A 16,604-nucleotide genomic window follows, 5' to 3' on the forward strand; every position below is an offset into this window, starting at 1 on the left:
TTCTCAGAAAGTACAGACTTGTCAGCGGCAGGTCTGTACTTGTGGTGCATGAATAGAAAGGCAATTCTGCCGCTCATCTCAGGGTTCGTTCATCTTCTGCCTGAGGCGGGATCTTCACCCCGCCTCGTGGTATATACAGCTCTGAATTACATATACATATGTAAGAAAAGCTTGCATCCCACCCTCTGGCTTTGTCCCAACCAGCAGACATAACTAGGTCCCTTTCCTCCTTCGTGCTGCTGGGAGAGCTACAGCGGAAAGTAGTCTCTGAAGCTGGTGGGGGTGGATGTCCCTCGTCCCTACTCTATGGGGGTCGGTGGTTCAGCTCACACAGTCACCAATTTAAAAAAAAAAAAAAATTCCTGCTGTCCGGCTGCAGACATTAAAGTATCTCTATACCTTATGAAGAGCCATGAATATTATACAGAAAAATATAATTTTTTACCCCACCAAACTACAAGTCCCCTCTGATAGTGTATGAAATGTCCTTTCTAGAATTCCTTTTTTTATGTGAAATCTCACCAAAATTTAAGCAAATAGGACTCTCCTCTTCCCATTTTCACATGCAATGAGTCAAGTTTAGTGGTTGCAGGGGCAGTGTTACGCCAGAAGTAGAGATGAGTGGACCCAAACTTTCCTTTCGGGGTTTGGGTGAATCATCAATGTGCCGGATTGACTGTTTGCCCGCCAATCTGGCAATATTTCCGGGTCACACAGGCCGCGCCTGAACCTTAATGGAAAGTTTGGGTCTGCCCGTCTCTAGTCAGAAGCCCTATATTTGGCTATATATTAACTAGAAACATGCTTTTTGTTTCATAATAAAAATAAGAATCTCTTTTTTAGGTTCCATCATGATTCTGTGAGCTACAGAACTGGACATACAGGCAGTTAAAAAATAGGTGGGAATTGGGTACTTATCTGCAGCTTGTAATATCACCTATGTCTTTATCTGCCTGTATCTTTGGTTTTGTAGCACACAAAGCCTGATGTGGTCTGAAAGACGAGTTCCTTATCTGTTACAAAAAGCATGTTCTAGGTACTACAGAACCAAATGACCTCCCCCTTTAACATAAGGGAGATTTATTTTTTAAAAGGTAAACATGTGAGATTTCACATAAAAGAGGAAATTCTAAAAAGGACACTTCATAGCTGAAGATAGTATGGTAGTAGTTTAGTGGGGTTCTCTTTAAACCTCCGGTTACACATACCCTCTATCTTCATCCATCCATACAATAAAGACTTCATTCAATAAGTAACGTAAATATTTTTCTTGTTGACATATAAAAGAGGTTACAAAGATGCACAAAAGAAATGGGTATATACTAGTGTACAGTATTTATAAAACAAATAGTTTGAGTTTAGCTTGCATAATGTTTAACATTTATTGCATTCTCCACACAGCAGAGAAATGAAGTGCATAATGATACATGCTGTGTTACTCTTCACTTACAGACAATAAATGACCTTCTTCTATACACTTCTAGCAGTTGGCATCAGCACTGCACAGGCAAAGTATAATAACTACATTGTTACTGGATAACAGTAGAGAGCTTCTCTACTATGGCTCAAGTATAATAACTGGACATACAGTGATATGTGCCAGTCAGTGGTAATAATGGCTTTTAAGGAAAACAAGCATACGCCACAAACGTATATATCTGACATAACCCAGCATGGGAGTGGGAGGTGACATCACGCAAGAGGTATGAATAATTAGCAGCCCGGATATCCAGACATCATGTCCATGCACTCTGGGCTGCTTTTTATATCTCTTATTTTCAGGCGATCCTGCATGTAAGTTGAATAAGACCAGCGCTGGGATCGAAGTGAAGAGAAGTATAGGTGAATATGTATAGTTTATTTTTACTTTACTTGAGTGGTAGATTTCCTTTAACTTTAAAGGGGTTTCACCACGAAACAAGTTAGGCCTCTCTGAAGGAGAGAACCTAGTTTGCTGTATGGTAGGGGTCTCACTGGGGATGGAGATCCTAAAGATCACGAGAACGGGGGCTCCGAGGTACTTCCGTTGAACCCATCTTTGCTCCCCAAGATGAGTGCAGCAGTGGAGGTGTTGGGAAATGCCATGCACGGCAGCCTGCTCCCCTCATCTCAGGGACCGACGAGGTGCCCAACAGAGAAACCTCAGTTCTCATTATCTGTGAGCCTATCCTGTAGATAGGCCTAACATGTCTCATTGGAAAACCCCTTTAACTTCAGTTTATATCAGTGACCCACAGAAACTTCTGTGGCCTCCTAGAATACTCCTATCGAATACCAAATTTCCATACAGTGATGATTGACAAATGTGGTATTTGTTCATGGTTATAGTTAAAAAATGTTTTATTTCTTAAGGGTTTGGTTTTAAGGTTTACAAACCTAATAAAAGCTCTTAAATAATAGTGAAAACCCAATGTAAGGGCTCATACGGAAATAGGTTTTTGATGTCTATATTTTATCCGTTTTTTTTTTTTTGCAGATAGCATTGCAGTATGCACTATTTTTTCTCACATGAGGACCATGGACCTTCATAGAAGTTAATGGATCCACTAAATGGAGGGCACACAGATCTATATGTGGTCATCTTTCTCTGGGCAGAAAATAGATTAGAAACCCATCTTTTTTTTTTTTTTTTTTTTTTTTACGGATGACATATAGATATTTAAAAAAAACAACTGCAGATGCAATATGGACTGCACACAGATATCATATTTCTGCATTTTTTGCGGACAGAAGCTATATAATTTATGAATATTTATGTGTGTAGAAGGGGTCTTGCTGTCCTATACCAGTCTTTAACTGACATGTTCTAGTCATAGTCAGCTCTGATATATAATATTCTACCTATACACATACAGTAGAATTTACATGAAAACAATTCAATTTAAATTCATGGCTAACAGTATCACATAAGCTTCAATACTTTAGTTAGTGTCAAATTGGCCACTGTGCAATTCCATCGGCTTTAAAATGGGTCCAGCCCTTAAAATATCATACAAGAAAAAAAAAAAACTAAAATAAATTTCTATACATGTTCCAGGCTTTCTTACTGTAATACCATCAGATTCAGTGCACAGTAACAGCATTGTGGATAAAAAGTGACCAGAGAAATGATGAATGGATTAATAGAAAGTTAAAACTATACAATTTGTTTTTAGACAGCTTGACGTGTCAGATTCAAGTGCTGACATGCACCTCTGCTTCCATTAATGTGAGGGTTAACGTATCTGACTATTTTCTGACTATGTTCAGTTTGTTTTAGGGGAGGGGAATCCCTTCTAGGGAACCTTGTGCGTCACAAGTATCAGTACATGAACAGCCCACTGAAGGGCACTGTGTAACAAATTGACCACTGACATTAAATTGGTTGTCCAGATTATGATAAACATTGCTGATTTCTTCTAAAAACAGTCCCACACCTGACCATGGTTTGGACTGGTATTGGAGCTCGGCTGTATAGTTAGGCATGGAGCTTACTTGCAATACCATGCACTACCCATGGTTAGGAAAGGAGATGTTTCTGCAAGAAAGCAACCATATTTTTCAAAGGACAGACAATAGTTTAATAGTAAATTATAGACATGTATAGATCAATGAACAAAAGGGCAACCCTTATCTGCCTAAATAACCATTGGGGAGGAAAACGTTCCAAGCACATGCTTTTGTAACAAAGGTTGACAAGGCTAAGGGCACATAAGGTTTTGCCACCTTGCAGATGTCTATATGGGAAGCTACAACAAGTTTAACCTGATTTTTTTTTTTTTTAAATAGGATCAAAATTGTAAAAGAAACACATATTGTTAGATTGTTACATATTCTTTATACCCACAGGTGATCTGTATATTTCAGACATTTTAGTTCCTGCAGACAACTGTTCCTGCACATGAATGTTTTCACAAAAGTCCACTTAAAAAGCAGCAAGTTAAAAAGCCCCCACTTCAGTCCCCCAAGGCCGATATGGCTTGCTATTTACACTGGTGCTTGCTTGCCGAGGACTAGATGTTCCAGATAATGGAGACGTAATGGCTGTTGCAGACGCTGCCATAGCTGCTGCTGCCCCTGGTGGAAGTAAAGGGAATGTTCCAGCAAATGACAGTGGGAAGCTGTGTGCTGCGGCAGCTGCTGCTGCATGAACTGTAGCTGAGAGTGAGAGTAAAGAGGTAGAAAGAGGGGGCACACCAGAAGCTACACTGCCCACAGAAGGCACTCTAAGGGCAGCATCTGCATGAGCAAATGTGGCTGTGAGAAGGGCAGAACCATGTTGTGGTGGTATCTCTGTACTTGAGGAAAGTCTGCAAGGCATGTTCTCAGAAGAGGAGAGTCCATTTTGTTGTAGCAAAGATGCAGGAAGTTGATGGAAAGCTGCCGCCCAGTGGTGGGGATGCAGGGAATGCTGGTGCTGGCTCATTGACGTCATAGCAACTGCTTCCCGCTGTGAGGCACATGTGTTAAGATGAGAGACTAATCGAACTCGGAGGGGGTCTGCTGTGTCCAGGCCTTCAACAGAGCTTAGATACCTTGCAACTTCTGTTAAACATTCTCGAAAACCAATGCTCATGAAATCCATAGCCAAGGCATGCGCATCAAAGTATCCTTAAAAAGGAAACAGAAATACCAATTATTTGACACTTTCACATACATCACTTTGTAAATACTGTAGATGCTGAATGGAGATCAGAATGAGTGCAATGAGTTGTATATATCTACTGAGCTACTTTATTACAGTGAAAAGAAATGCTATGGGCAGATTTGGAGAATAGGATAAGCGAACTACATTTTTTTCTGCCAGCTAAAGGGATTGTCTAAATTAAGGAAATTTTGCCATGTCCTGGCTTGAAAGAGGTCAGAGTTTACACACATAAATTGTGAAGACAGCAGCCTATTATAGGAGCATAACAAAATAACTGAAACACTGAATGTTTAAATGAGCACAAATAGACACCAAAATATCCCATGGACTATAATATATATAGGGTCTGTTGGCTTCTGTTTGTGAGGCCTGTCCTGTGTGATTTTTTTACCGGGAAGATGTGCACATCTGAGAAGTAAGAGAGTAAATGCATATACAGGTGGTCCCCTACTTAAGAACACCCGACCCCTACTCTGGATTTGGTAATTTACTGTACTATAGCCTTAGGCTACAATAAATAGCTATAACACTTATCACAGGTGTCTGCAATGAAGCTTTATTGTTAACCTTGGTTCTTATGACAACCCAACATTTTAGGTCACAGAGACCAAAAAGATTTTGGCTGTGGTAACTCGGAGACTGCCTGTATACATAAGCATACAATTCTTATGTTGGTACATTCTTACAAGTTATGTTTTTACATCACTAATAGAATTGAACAGTAGTGCATATTTTGTACCTTTGACTTAACAATTATATCGGGCATCTGTGTTAATTATAACAAACCCACAAAAGAATGAAAATAGGGGAAAAAGATATTACCCTGTCTTATCCTCCTGCAAATCATGTCAATTAACTTGACGTGGAGATGAGAGCAGACCATTGTGCTATGAAATAGTGCGGTGCTAATATAATGTATCATAGGGTCTGGTAACATAATACACTACTGTGCTTGAAATTAAATAATACGGTACAGAAAAAAATTAAGAACAGCAGTTCCCAAAACTCCTAAAAATGTATGGTGGTGCCTCTCGTCTTGTTTTGTGGGGTAGGGACATTCCAGAGGAGCTTTCCCATGGTAATTCTGATCTACAGTGTCCCTCCCTGGCTAGCTCACAAACACACGCACACACACAAAGATTAAAGGCTCTGGATGAAGGGAGCTCCGTCTCTTCTGTTTCTACCCGGCTGATATTTACTTGATTTTCGGACAGTTTGGAAACTTTGAATATATGATCTGCTTATTGCTGCACAGCCGGATTCTACATGTTTTGTCATTTAACTGCAAACTAAGAACATCTTTCTGTGGCATTCCTTCATCTACAAATCTACTGGAAAAAATATTCAGTATACGCATTAAACATACGCACACCAGTCTAGCTGATGCATTTCCTGACTCTAGAGCTTCAGTTACAAAACATAATAAAGTGCAAAAATCTTAGCCTATGTTAATAAACTAACTAACAATGTCAATTGGTCTCCTACACGAATGCCCCAGTGTATGTGTGATATCGGTACCATAAGCTACATAAAAAATAGAAGGTAACAGCAAATATACAGTATTACTTTAAAATTAAGGACCGTGTGAACTATGCAGGATCAACCCATTAACCCCTTATTTTAGTCTCCGTTTTTTACTTCCTTCTCCCAAAATTTCTAACTTTTTAAATTTTTTCTGTTTACAGAGTTGTTGGAGGGCTTGTTATCAGTGGAGAAATTCAGACTCCCTAGTAATACCATTCCATGTAATGTACTTGGAAGCTGAAAAAACATTCCAAATTGACAGTACTATTGGCAAATAAACACTTTTGGGCCATTTGATATAGGCATTGTATTAACAGCTTTTACTGTGTGATTCATATGCCACATCCACTTTATTATTTGGTTCAGGATGATCACAGAGATACGAAAATTAAAAAAAACTAAATTTAAAGTTAAAGTTTTCATTGATATTGTGGGGACTGTGTGACCTTTTGATCACTGTTTTTATTAAGTGGTAATCTTATATGTAGACCTACTGAAGGGTCCTTTGTTGAGAGATATTTTATGTACATATTAAATGAATAGTATAGTAATAGTAAGTGATAGTAGATATTAAATGGTCGATATCTTCCATGTTGTCTGTTGCACAGCAAACATTGGCTAATTACTGGTGTACTTATGTATGTGTGCCATCCTTTTTGGTTTTTTATGTTAGTATTACGGTTCATGCTGTGACAGCTATCAGATCACCGCCTTCCAAAGACATAAGGGGGTGGAAGAGGGTATAGATCTCCTTCAATATGGCAGTGGTCATACAGTACTGTGTCACTTCGGCTTTGGCGTTGTTAGCGGTTGGTTTCTGCTGTGTAATACAGCAGACATCTGCCATGTATAGAGAGGGAACAGCTCTCCCTCTCCACACACCCTTACCCACCCTATGGTCAGCCCTATTATTTTATTTCTACTCTTCTTTCCAAATGTTATCAAATGGCCTATGTTTATACGCAACTCAGCCGGGGTTCCAGATGATAGGGCTTTAGGCAATCAAGTTCTCTGTCCCAGCTGCAACCTTATGCTCCTTATTTTAACCCTCATCTGGCACCAGGAGTTACAGGCAGTCCCCGGGTTACGTACAAGATAGGGTCAGTAGGTTTATTCTTAAGTTGAATTTGTATGCAGGTCGGAACTGTATACTTTATAATTGTAACTCCAATTAATTGTAACTTGGATTTTAAAAATGTTGGGTTGTCATAAAAACCAGGATCAACAATAAAGCTTAAATTGCAGACACCTTTGATAACTGTTATAACAGTTTTAGTAGCCCAAGGCTAAAGTTAAGTAATTTACCAAAATCCAGAGGTCCGTTTGTAACTAGGGGTCCTCTGTAAGTCGGGTGTATTTAAGTAAGAGACCGCCTGTATATGGAAAGTGGTTTGTCGGCTTGCCATATGCGAAGCATCTCTTTATTTTAGACTAACTGTTTTAAGATCCACCTACCCCAATATTTTGAATCCATTAATAGGCATTGTAACACAGTTTCTGGTCTAATTAGATTTTTTTTGTAGCCCCCACTGTTCCTGAGTCAGATGGGCTGAGATGGGCTGTTTGCTCCAGCCTCAGACCACCCATCTCACATTATAGATCCTAATTAGTATATTTGTTAATCAGATTCTACTTTCAGATGGGTTGTTCTATATTACATCAGAGTTGCTCCACCCATCTGACACTGGAGGTAACTTGGGAAATTTTAATGCTAAAAATTTAAAGCTAATTATTTAAACAAATGCTAGAAACAATGAATGCAAGACAATTAATATTATTTGCTGCAAAGAGTTGGGATAGCTGAAAGTGGTTAGACATCCACTTTTTCTTTTTTACAACTGGGAAAATTTTAAAGAATAAAAACATTATCTGAATGAAAGTGATACATATATGTACATTTTGTACATAACAAAAAGTTATGAAACGTTAGAAACAACATTTTTCCAAACAGGTTCTTTTAAAATCCTAATCTCCCTATTCCTCTGAACAACGGTAACCTATCCAAGCATGCAAGAACAAAAATGCACTAGTAATAGGGATTAGTTATCACTTTATTGAGAAGTGCAGTATTAAAATCTACTCTGGAGGTAGCAGAAGAGTTAAAATAAAGCACAACCTATACAACCATTCTGTAGAATGTCAATGTTTGAAAACTGACCAAGGAACTCTTTGCAAATAGCAAGGCATCAGGAAGTGAATTTCTATGCCGTGATAATGACAGGAACAATTCTTCTCTCCATTTCCTTTTTGGCCATTGTGCATCTGTACATACATCACTCTGTTCTTCTTTCTGCCCACAAAAATGTGTGGGCAATAAATGGAGCTCCCCTCCTGCACTTCCTCCTCTCCAGGCAGACACCACGTCGTACCATTGTAGGCCTCCGGGGCTCCTGTTTATTTTTTCCAATGTTTGTGTGTTTGTTTTGTCTCTGCGCACAGATTTTCGCCGTCTTTGCAAAACCCCAAACAAATCTGTGGCTGGCCTGTCTGTGAATGAAGCTTTTACTCCCACAGTGTTATGAAAGCAAACACAAGCCCAGGGTCAAGTGCTCCTTTTGTGCCTGTAGTTCTTTCCCACGAGTTCAATCCTACCATTAGCAATGATTTCTACTTCTTTTATCTAGATCCACCTACCAGCATTTGTCAAAGGGATGTTTGCTTAGACTGCTATGCTCATTGACAGTGTAAAAGTACAGACAGTAAAAAGTCCTTACCTTTACCTCCAGTAGCTTGCAGCATTTTCAAATGATCTACCGTCATCTGGAGAATTTCCGCTTTTTCCAACTTTGCAGACCCCTGAAAAGTCACATACCATTAGTGGAACTTCTAAGTAATAATTCTAAAATAATACTTTTAAAAATCATCATTTGTTATGATAAGACTATCTACAAGTCTAGTTTCAAGAACCGCATAATTTCCAGTCATTCTCACTTACAGTTTTATAAAATTACTCCAGTAATGATACCCATTGTTTTACCTTATACCAAGTCGTAATTCTTGAAATACAACTTTAAGGAAAAGATAATAAAAGAAACTCTGATGCAAACAGAATTTTAACTACAAAATAAGAGGAAAGTCCTCCACACACATGTCAATATAGCCTACAATACAGTACAAGAGAATCTTCAGTCTTGACACACTACAATCCTTGGTACAATACAACCATGATCTACTACAGCTAAAATACAAAACAAACATGATACACTACAATCATGATAGATTCCAATCATGATACGCTACAAGTGACATACATCACACTACGGTCACAATGCATTTAAACCATTACACTGTATACTACAACTGTAATTTGATACACTAAAACTGCCACACATACAATAATAATACATAACAAACATGCTACAATGTAATAGGGACACAATACAACCATTATATTGTTTACTAATGGCTAAAGGGGTGATTGCATTATAAAATGTTTAAATATCTGAATGGGCAGTACGTGTATAGATATCCTTTGTACAGTACTTTTTACACCTAGGCCTGAGGCCAGGACAAGGGGCATCCTCTATCCTTAAGGAGGGGTTACCATGGCCAAAGACAAGGATTCTTTACTGTAAGAGCAGTGAGACTATGGAACTTTCTTCCGCAGGAGGATGTTGTGAGGGATACTTTGTACATATTCAAGAGGGACCTGGATGTTTTTCTTGAGAATTAACATACCATGCGTAATGGTAAAAAGACTTTATGGACCTGCGTCTTTTTCCAACCTTATCTACTATGACACTACAACTGAAAAGTGATGCACTAAAACAGCCATACTCTACAACAAAAATGCATATAATAGCACTTGTCCTAAACTGCCATAATAGTACATTGGCAGTAGCAAGGTGGGTAAGGAATCAGAGGGCTCACGGCTGAGCCCTTTACATACAGTACGGGGTATTCTTCAATAAACAAAAAGCTCAAAACCCCTCACCAAAATACTTCTAAATTAATGGAGCAACTGTACAAAAGGTTTAGAATTTCATTTCCATTCCCCATCCTTAGACAAAATGGGTTCATAAAAGGTACTTAACAAGTGTCTTGTACCCCTCTGCTACTTAAAATACAACTTTTCTCAAACTGCGCTAAAAAATATCATGACTTGCCATATCCTGAAGGCCAAACCTGGCACTCACTCACTGCAGGGTAGGATTGGCATTTTTCTTGTGGCTAATCCACAGCAACTACAACCCATGTAACCTTGGCCTAATAAAGGTTTTTAAACTGTAATTTTTGAAACAGCAGATTGTTAAAGCTTTGTGCCTCCGGTATTCACAATTATGTCAGTTTCATGCGTTAGTATTCTGCTCAGTATTTTTAAGCAAAAACTTGGAGTTGATGTTAGAGAAAACACCAGCGTCAGCTGCTAGATATGTAGCTATGCTCCACTCAGTATGTGAGGATGTAAAAAAATGGTGGACTATTTGACATTAGAATTAGTATTTTATGATATTTTATAGAATATCTGATGCCATTGTTTTAGAGATTCAATTTGATTGGATGTTTCTCATTAAAAAGATTTGTGTTCTGGAACTTTGTGAATATCAAGAGATCTGGGTCATTAGCCTTAAACCTAGAAAATAGTTCTGGAATATGAAAGTCACTGACAAAACACCATTGGTTGTTTTTTGTCATAAAACAACCACAATAATTTCTTGAGAGGAACTGAGGCAACATGAACGATGTTCTCCCTCAGGGAAAACAACAACTGGACTGGAAACATTTCTTCTCCACTTTCATGATCGGATTATGTTTTAACAGTTTTGCCACAACAAAGTACTTCATTGCAAAGCGTGCTCGGTGCCAGATAAGACCACATGCAATATTGTTTTAATGAGCCTAAAAGGGAACCAGCAATTTCACATCCGAGGTGTAGTAAAAAGAAACTGTAGGAAACTACTCACTTGCTTTTCAAAAGCGGTCGGCACAAGTCGCCTTAATTCAGATAGACTGTTATTGATACGATCTCGCCTGCGCTTTTCTATAATCTGAAAGAAGAAGACAGTAAGTGACCAGCCCGATAAAAGTGCAATGGAACTGTTACAGCAGGACTGAACTTCCATGAAAGTCTCAAGCATTAGAAGTAAAAAAAAAAGTTCCAATATTTCTAAGAAACTCCTATCTGCCTCAAAAGTTATTCTGTCCATTATTCAATATGGCAGGTTATGGTGTTCTCTATTTTGCTGTATTAAGGGATTATTTCCTGTATTATAAATATTACAAAAGTAATCAGAGTTTGTGGGTGACCTATTTTAACTCCAAGTAATGCACATGTTATGCAGGGTATCCAGTACCCTCCAGTGCTCATGGCCATTATATAGTAGACTGTGCAATCGATGTGATAAAAAGTAGTTAACGTCTGTTTTTTTAATGGATAACTCATAGACTATAGTTTATAAGGATCCGTGAATAACAATGGATTCCAGACTAAGGCAAATTGGCTCCGAAAAACTGAAGAAGGAATCGTTGCAGACATTTCTGTGATTACCCTATTCGTCGATGTGGAATGTTGATATGAAATATCCAGAAGTATAAGTTTAAGAACTTTCATCCACAAATCGGCAAGGAGATTAAAAAGCAACAGTTTAGAACTAAATATTGGCGCATCGGTCTAAGTTGTCCCTCACTCATCATTAAATCATTCATTTGCAACAAGTTTCCTACATTAATAAATAGGATATAACAATAAATTGTACTGCAAACACACTTTTTTGTCAATAGTTCCAATCTTTTAGATGTTAACAAAGGATATTATATCTCTGTCATGTAATGCTTACAAAGTACATGCTGCTATATTCCATTACACACTCCAATATACTGAATGCGCCAGATAAAGGCATTAGTTGAGAGTTGCACGGTACTTTTATCGGTATCAATCCTGACTAATGGAGGGGCCATGGTATTTTACATACCATATGCAATAATACGAGAATATGACAATTTTTTATTATGTTGGCAATACCATTGTTACTGATACCACGGTATCTTTTACTAACACATGATCATTTAGCTTAAGCTGGTAATCAATGGTGTGTACTGAGCTTTGCATGATGTTCCACACTCTTCAACTTGCATGAGGCAGAAAATATTCTCGAAATATGGGATATATTTTTTCAGGAATATTACAGCAGGGACAGCATTATTTTAAATTCCTCTTTGGGAAGAGGGATAACTTGCCTAAGTAATAATTGAAACTAAAACCTTACCCCTCTACGCTTCTTCCTAGCCATGATCTGTGATGTTGTCGTTGGCGAGTTTGAGCGAATTAATGATCCGCTACTATGTCTGTAAAAAAAATTGTTAAAAATGTCAGTCTGTCATATTCCATTCGTGCTACTGACATTAGTACATATAATACAGATTTAAACATACAAATTTGGCATGGATTCCAGTAACATCAAAAATATGAACACTTTCCAGCTCAAAGAGTGATCATATACACCTTGTGCAGGTACAGCTGTGGTACATCTGTATAGTAACATGCACAAAGATTTGATGGATCATCGATGCACCAGAAACTTATGTTGAAGTTTGGGTAAAGTGTTATAATTTAATGATCTATGTTTTCAGACTCTCCCTCTATAACACACCTATTTCATTACATGTATGCCTAAACCTATCATGAGGAAACCAGAAGTAGATCTGATAGTAGATTCCTCCGGGCCTGCCTCTGCCCCAATCTGTGATTTAATAATCCTGGAACATAACCTTACTTGCTTACAAACTTTATTTTAGTAACATGTAAATTAACAGCAGAGGCTACTGGGATGTGGAATAGCCATAGCTCCCAGTGCCTGACCAGGCTGTTACATAACCCAGTAGCCTCTGCAGTTAATTTACATATTAAAAAATAAAGTTTTTAACAGGTTAGGTTCTAGGATTATTAAATTACAGATTAGGGCAGAGGCAGGCAGGAGGTATCAACCAGCAGATCTACTTCTGATAGTAGAATCCTTATGATAGGCTTCCTTTAATATTTTTTAAGATGTTGCAAGAGTAGAACTAGGAAATAATAACATTGACTTTTGATATCTGCAACACAAACCAACAATGATTTCAGTTTACATAAAATGAATTTTCTCATGAACATAAAAAAATTCCAGTCCCTAAGAAGATATTTAGGTTTTCCTATACACCCACTGGAGAGATTTATTGCACGTAGAGAAAAGCAGATGATGATGGCCATAGCAACCAAAAAGCAGCTTTTATTTCTTCTAGTGCTCCTGATAAATGAAAGCTTTTGTGATTGGTTACTATGGACAACTAAGACAGTTTTACTTTTCAAAAGTTTTTATAATTCTTCTATCTTTTTAATATTCTTCCAGAAAAAAATTAGAAAAGGGTAATAATTTCTCCACTCATAATTGCTGGAAAATGTAACCTGATGAAAGATGTATGCAGAACATACTAAAAATGTTATAACGGGAACAAGAGTAGCAAAGAGGAACAGAACATAATGCAAATGTTAAATGGATTAAGTGTCAAGGGAAAAATATAGACATTTTTTTCTTCGACTTTTTGAATTGGAGAAAGGTGTTAGAATTATGGAACAAAAAAAATATACTTTTTGTGTATACTGTCAATTTATTACCATCTAGAAGAATTCTGTGTATATCTTGTTATGTTATTTGTACCTAATTATATCTAATCTGAGTTTACATAATGTAGCAGATTAACTTTTAATTCTATCATCAGATTTGGTACAACCTAACCATGCAGCAACTCACTAACAGTACCCTCAAGGGTAATTCTTTAACAACCAATAGCAATAAGTCATCAGCTAGGTGCGTTGACACTGACACCTGGTGACAAGCTACTAACAAGAAATGATACATGGGCAATTGCAGGGATGGCAAGTCCAGAAGCCACTGGAGTTATTCCTGCTCTGAAGGCTGACTAACAGACATCACAGCATACTTTCTAATATAATTCACACTTCCTGCTATACGAGAAGAGGTGACAGACTGCATTTCAATGTTCTCCATATAAACTGTATTTGATTAACAGAAACTGCAAACAAAATTGCAAAACGAACCCCAATTCTTTTTTTAATGACATAAAAAAGAAAACAGTTTTGCTTTTCAAACAGATACGCTTGAATTTTTTTTAATTACTTAACTAATATAATATTTAAATAATTTCTATATTTTATTCATTGTAATGTCATAACCATGATGGCACTAAAAAAAAACTGTTGCAGTTTTTCTGCAGATCCCTAGTTGGAAAACACCAGATTAGTCAGTTAGTTAAACTGAGATATCCAAATAAATTGGGGTAAAGGATAGCTGCAGATCAGCTACAACTGTGCATACATTGTACATCAAAGGACGCCAGTCTAAGTCTTTAGTTAGTATGCCTGTGATTCTTCTGAAAGTGGCCGTAAATTGATGATTCGTAGAAAGTAAAATAAAGTTTGGGCTAGTTCGATGGCAGTTAATGCATATTAATGTCCCACTTACAGTTAGAAGACCCTTGCCTTCAAAGCTGCTTCAAAATCAAACTTTAACCACCATAGAAAATGCAGTTCGATAGAACCTCTAGGGGTCCAATTCCTGCAGATACCATGGATGCTAAAATGCAACTATATGACTGCCATCTGAAACCAGCGTTTGAAGAAACATAAACTTTCATTCCAACTTATTCTTATTAGCTAAAAAGATTATAGGAAGTCCACATTTAGGTAAGTAATAATAACAGTAATCTTTGTATACATAGTGCCATCATCAGTACTTGATCATAATCCACAAAACAATTGTTCATGTTTGACAAAAGGTTCAACTGACACCTATCTTTGTGTCTATATACATGATCAAAAACAACAGTGAAATTATCACTTTACATAAAATAAAATAATAACAATAGTATAGCAACAAGAAAAAAAATATTCTTAATTGTGGGAAAACAACAGAGGCCAATGCTCTGGAATTTTTCAGTGACTTTGAACTCTTTCCAATTCTGCACAACCCTCTATCTGTGCCTATATTCCATGCAAATATATGTACAGTATAATAATATATATTATAAGATATATCAGATACACAGTTTAATGAATTCTTTTTTTTTTCTTGCAGCTCAAGTAATATATTGAGACATATATATAGCCAGCTCATATTTTGTATTGAGATATAAAATATCTCAAGCCACAGTCTATGGATTGAACAATATATAATATATAGGTAATTTTGATGGGTGGTGGTACAAGACTCAGACAAAGGGTTAAACATACATACTCTAGATATTTTTTAAAATTATTTAGAATATTGCTATAATGTAAATTCTTTTACGCTTTATTCTCAAAGCTGTAGGAACAGTCTGTGTCAGTGAATTTTATGCTCATCATCCATCAGCAAAGCAAAATACATATCCTAAAAGAAAGACTGAAGAAAGGTTTCCCTGTTATATTCTTAGGGGATTACCTTACTGGAACTTCGCAGCTTTCTAGTGGACCATCATCATACAGCTGTATATATGAAGCCTATTAAAAGCTGCTTGGCAATTTTTCCATTATATTTTTCTGTATGTATGTTCCAATCGTGGCTTACAATTACTAATGGACTATGGTGACAATAATATTTATTTTATTTATTATAAATGTATATATTTATTGTGAATATGGACTTAAAATGCCAATGTTAGGTACCTTGGGAATGTCTGTATTTTTCTGCCAAGAGCAAATATAAAATTTTCTTTAAATGTCTCAAAATTTAATTAGAATCTTAAAAAAATATGTAAATTTTTTTGTGTGTAATAATCAGTTCCCAAACTCAACATATGTGTGTTTCAGCACCGACACCTGCAGGCCTGATCTACTAGCTGTGCACCAACACTATGCCTAAGCACATGAGGTCATATGAAGCAGAACTGAGTGGAACTTGTTACTACTAGAAGATATACCAAAGCACTGTGACATGTTCAGCACTGCTACATCTACCATAAAAGTGTCATTTTGTATTGTGTGCCTGCAATGTGCCATGGGCATCCCCCAGCAAGTGGCAGACTCACCCAGAGTAATTGTTCTCACTGCCCACATCAATGGTCTCATCCAGATCACTGTCAGAGCTGGTGTCATCACAGGGTCTCTTCATGGTCAGTGATGGACAGTTATCCACAGTGAGACTTGTGTGCCGCAGCAACTATGCCTCTGCTCTGAGCTGCTTTCCCACGCTTCAGCCTGTAGCTCTGGCAGCGAGCACGCCCCCTGGCTGCCACTCCCACCTCCCGCAGCTGCTGCAGCACACGCCTCTCACATCACCACGTCCTGTCTGAGGATGGCTCTGTCACTGATAAGACTTATTTAATCATTCACTGTATATTGGTATCTATGACATTCACAAATTCTGTCTGCCCTCTTTCACTGCATTATATATGCCTCCTCATTCAAGTATAGACTGGCATATGAGTGAGATTTTCTATTGGTTGCCATATGGTTAGTAGAGATGAGTGAATCAAAACA

At 37.5% G+C, this 16,604-nt stretch overlaps 1 protein-coding gene across 2 annotated transcripts; it reads right to left on the minus strand.

Moving 5' to 3' along the window:
* Positions 1 to 1,253: 1,253 nt before the first annotated feature.
* On the minus strand, positions 1,254 to 16,401 carry HEY2 (hes related family bHLH transcription factor with YRPW motif 2). 2 transcript variants are annotated; one of them, XM_072141612.1, is made up of 5 exons: positions 16,154 to 16,401; positions 12,358 to 12,436; positions 11,056 to 11,139; positions 8,872 to 8,947; positions 1,254 to 4,590 (listed from the first exon to the last, which is right to left on the minus strand). In XM_072141612.1, exons 1-5 carry the CDS (start codon positions 16,234 to 16,236, stop codon positions 3,920 to 3,922), a joined length of 993 nt encoding a protein of 330 aa, XP_071997713.1. In that variant the 5' UTR covers positions 16,237 to 16,401; the 3' UTR covers positions 1,254 to 3,919. The 2 variants fall into 2 exon arrangements, with proteins under 2 accessions (XP_071997713.1, XP_071997712.1); XM_072141611.1 differs by having other exon boundaries at positions 8,866 to 8,947.
* Positions 16,402 to 16,604: the final 203 nt, after the last annotated feature.

This window comes from Engystomops pustulosus, chromosome 3 (assembly GCF_040894005.1).
Source record: "Engystomops pustulosus chromosome 3, aEngPut4.maternal, whole genome shotgun sequence".
Taxonomy (NCBI): Eukaryota; Metazoa; Chordata; class Amphibia; order Anura; family Leptodactylidae; genus Engystomops; species Engystomops pustulosus.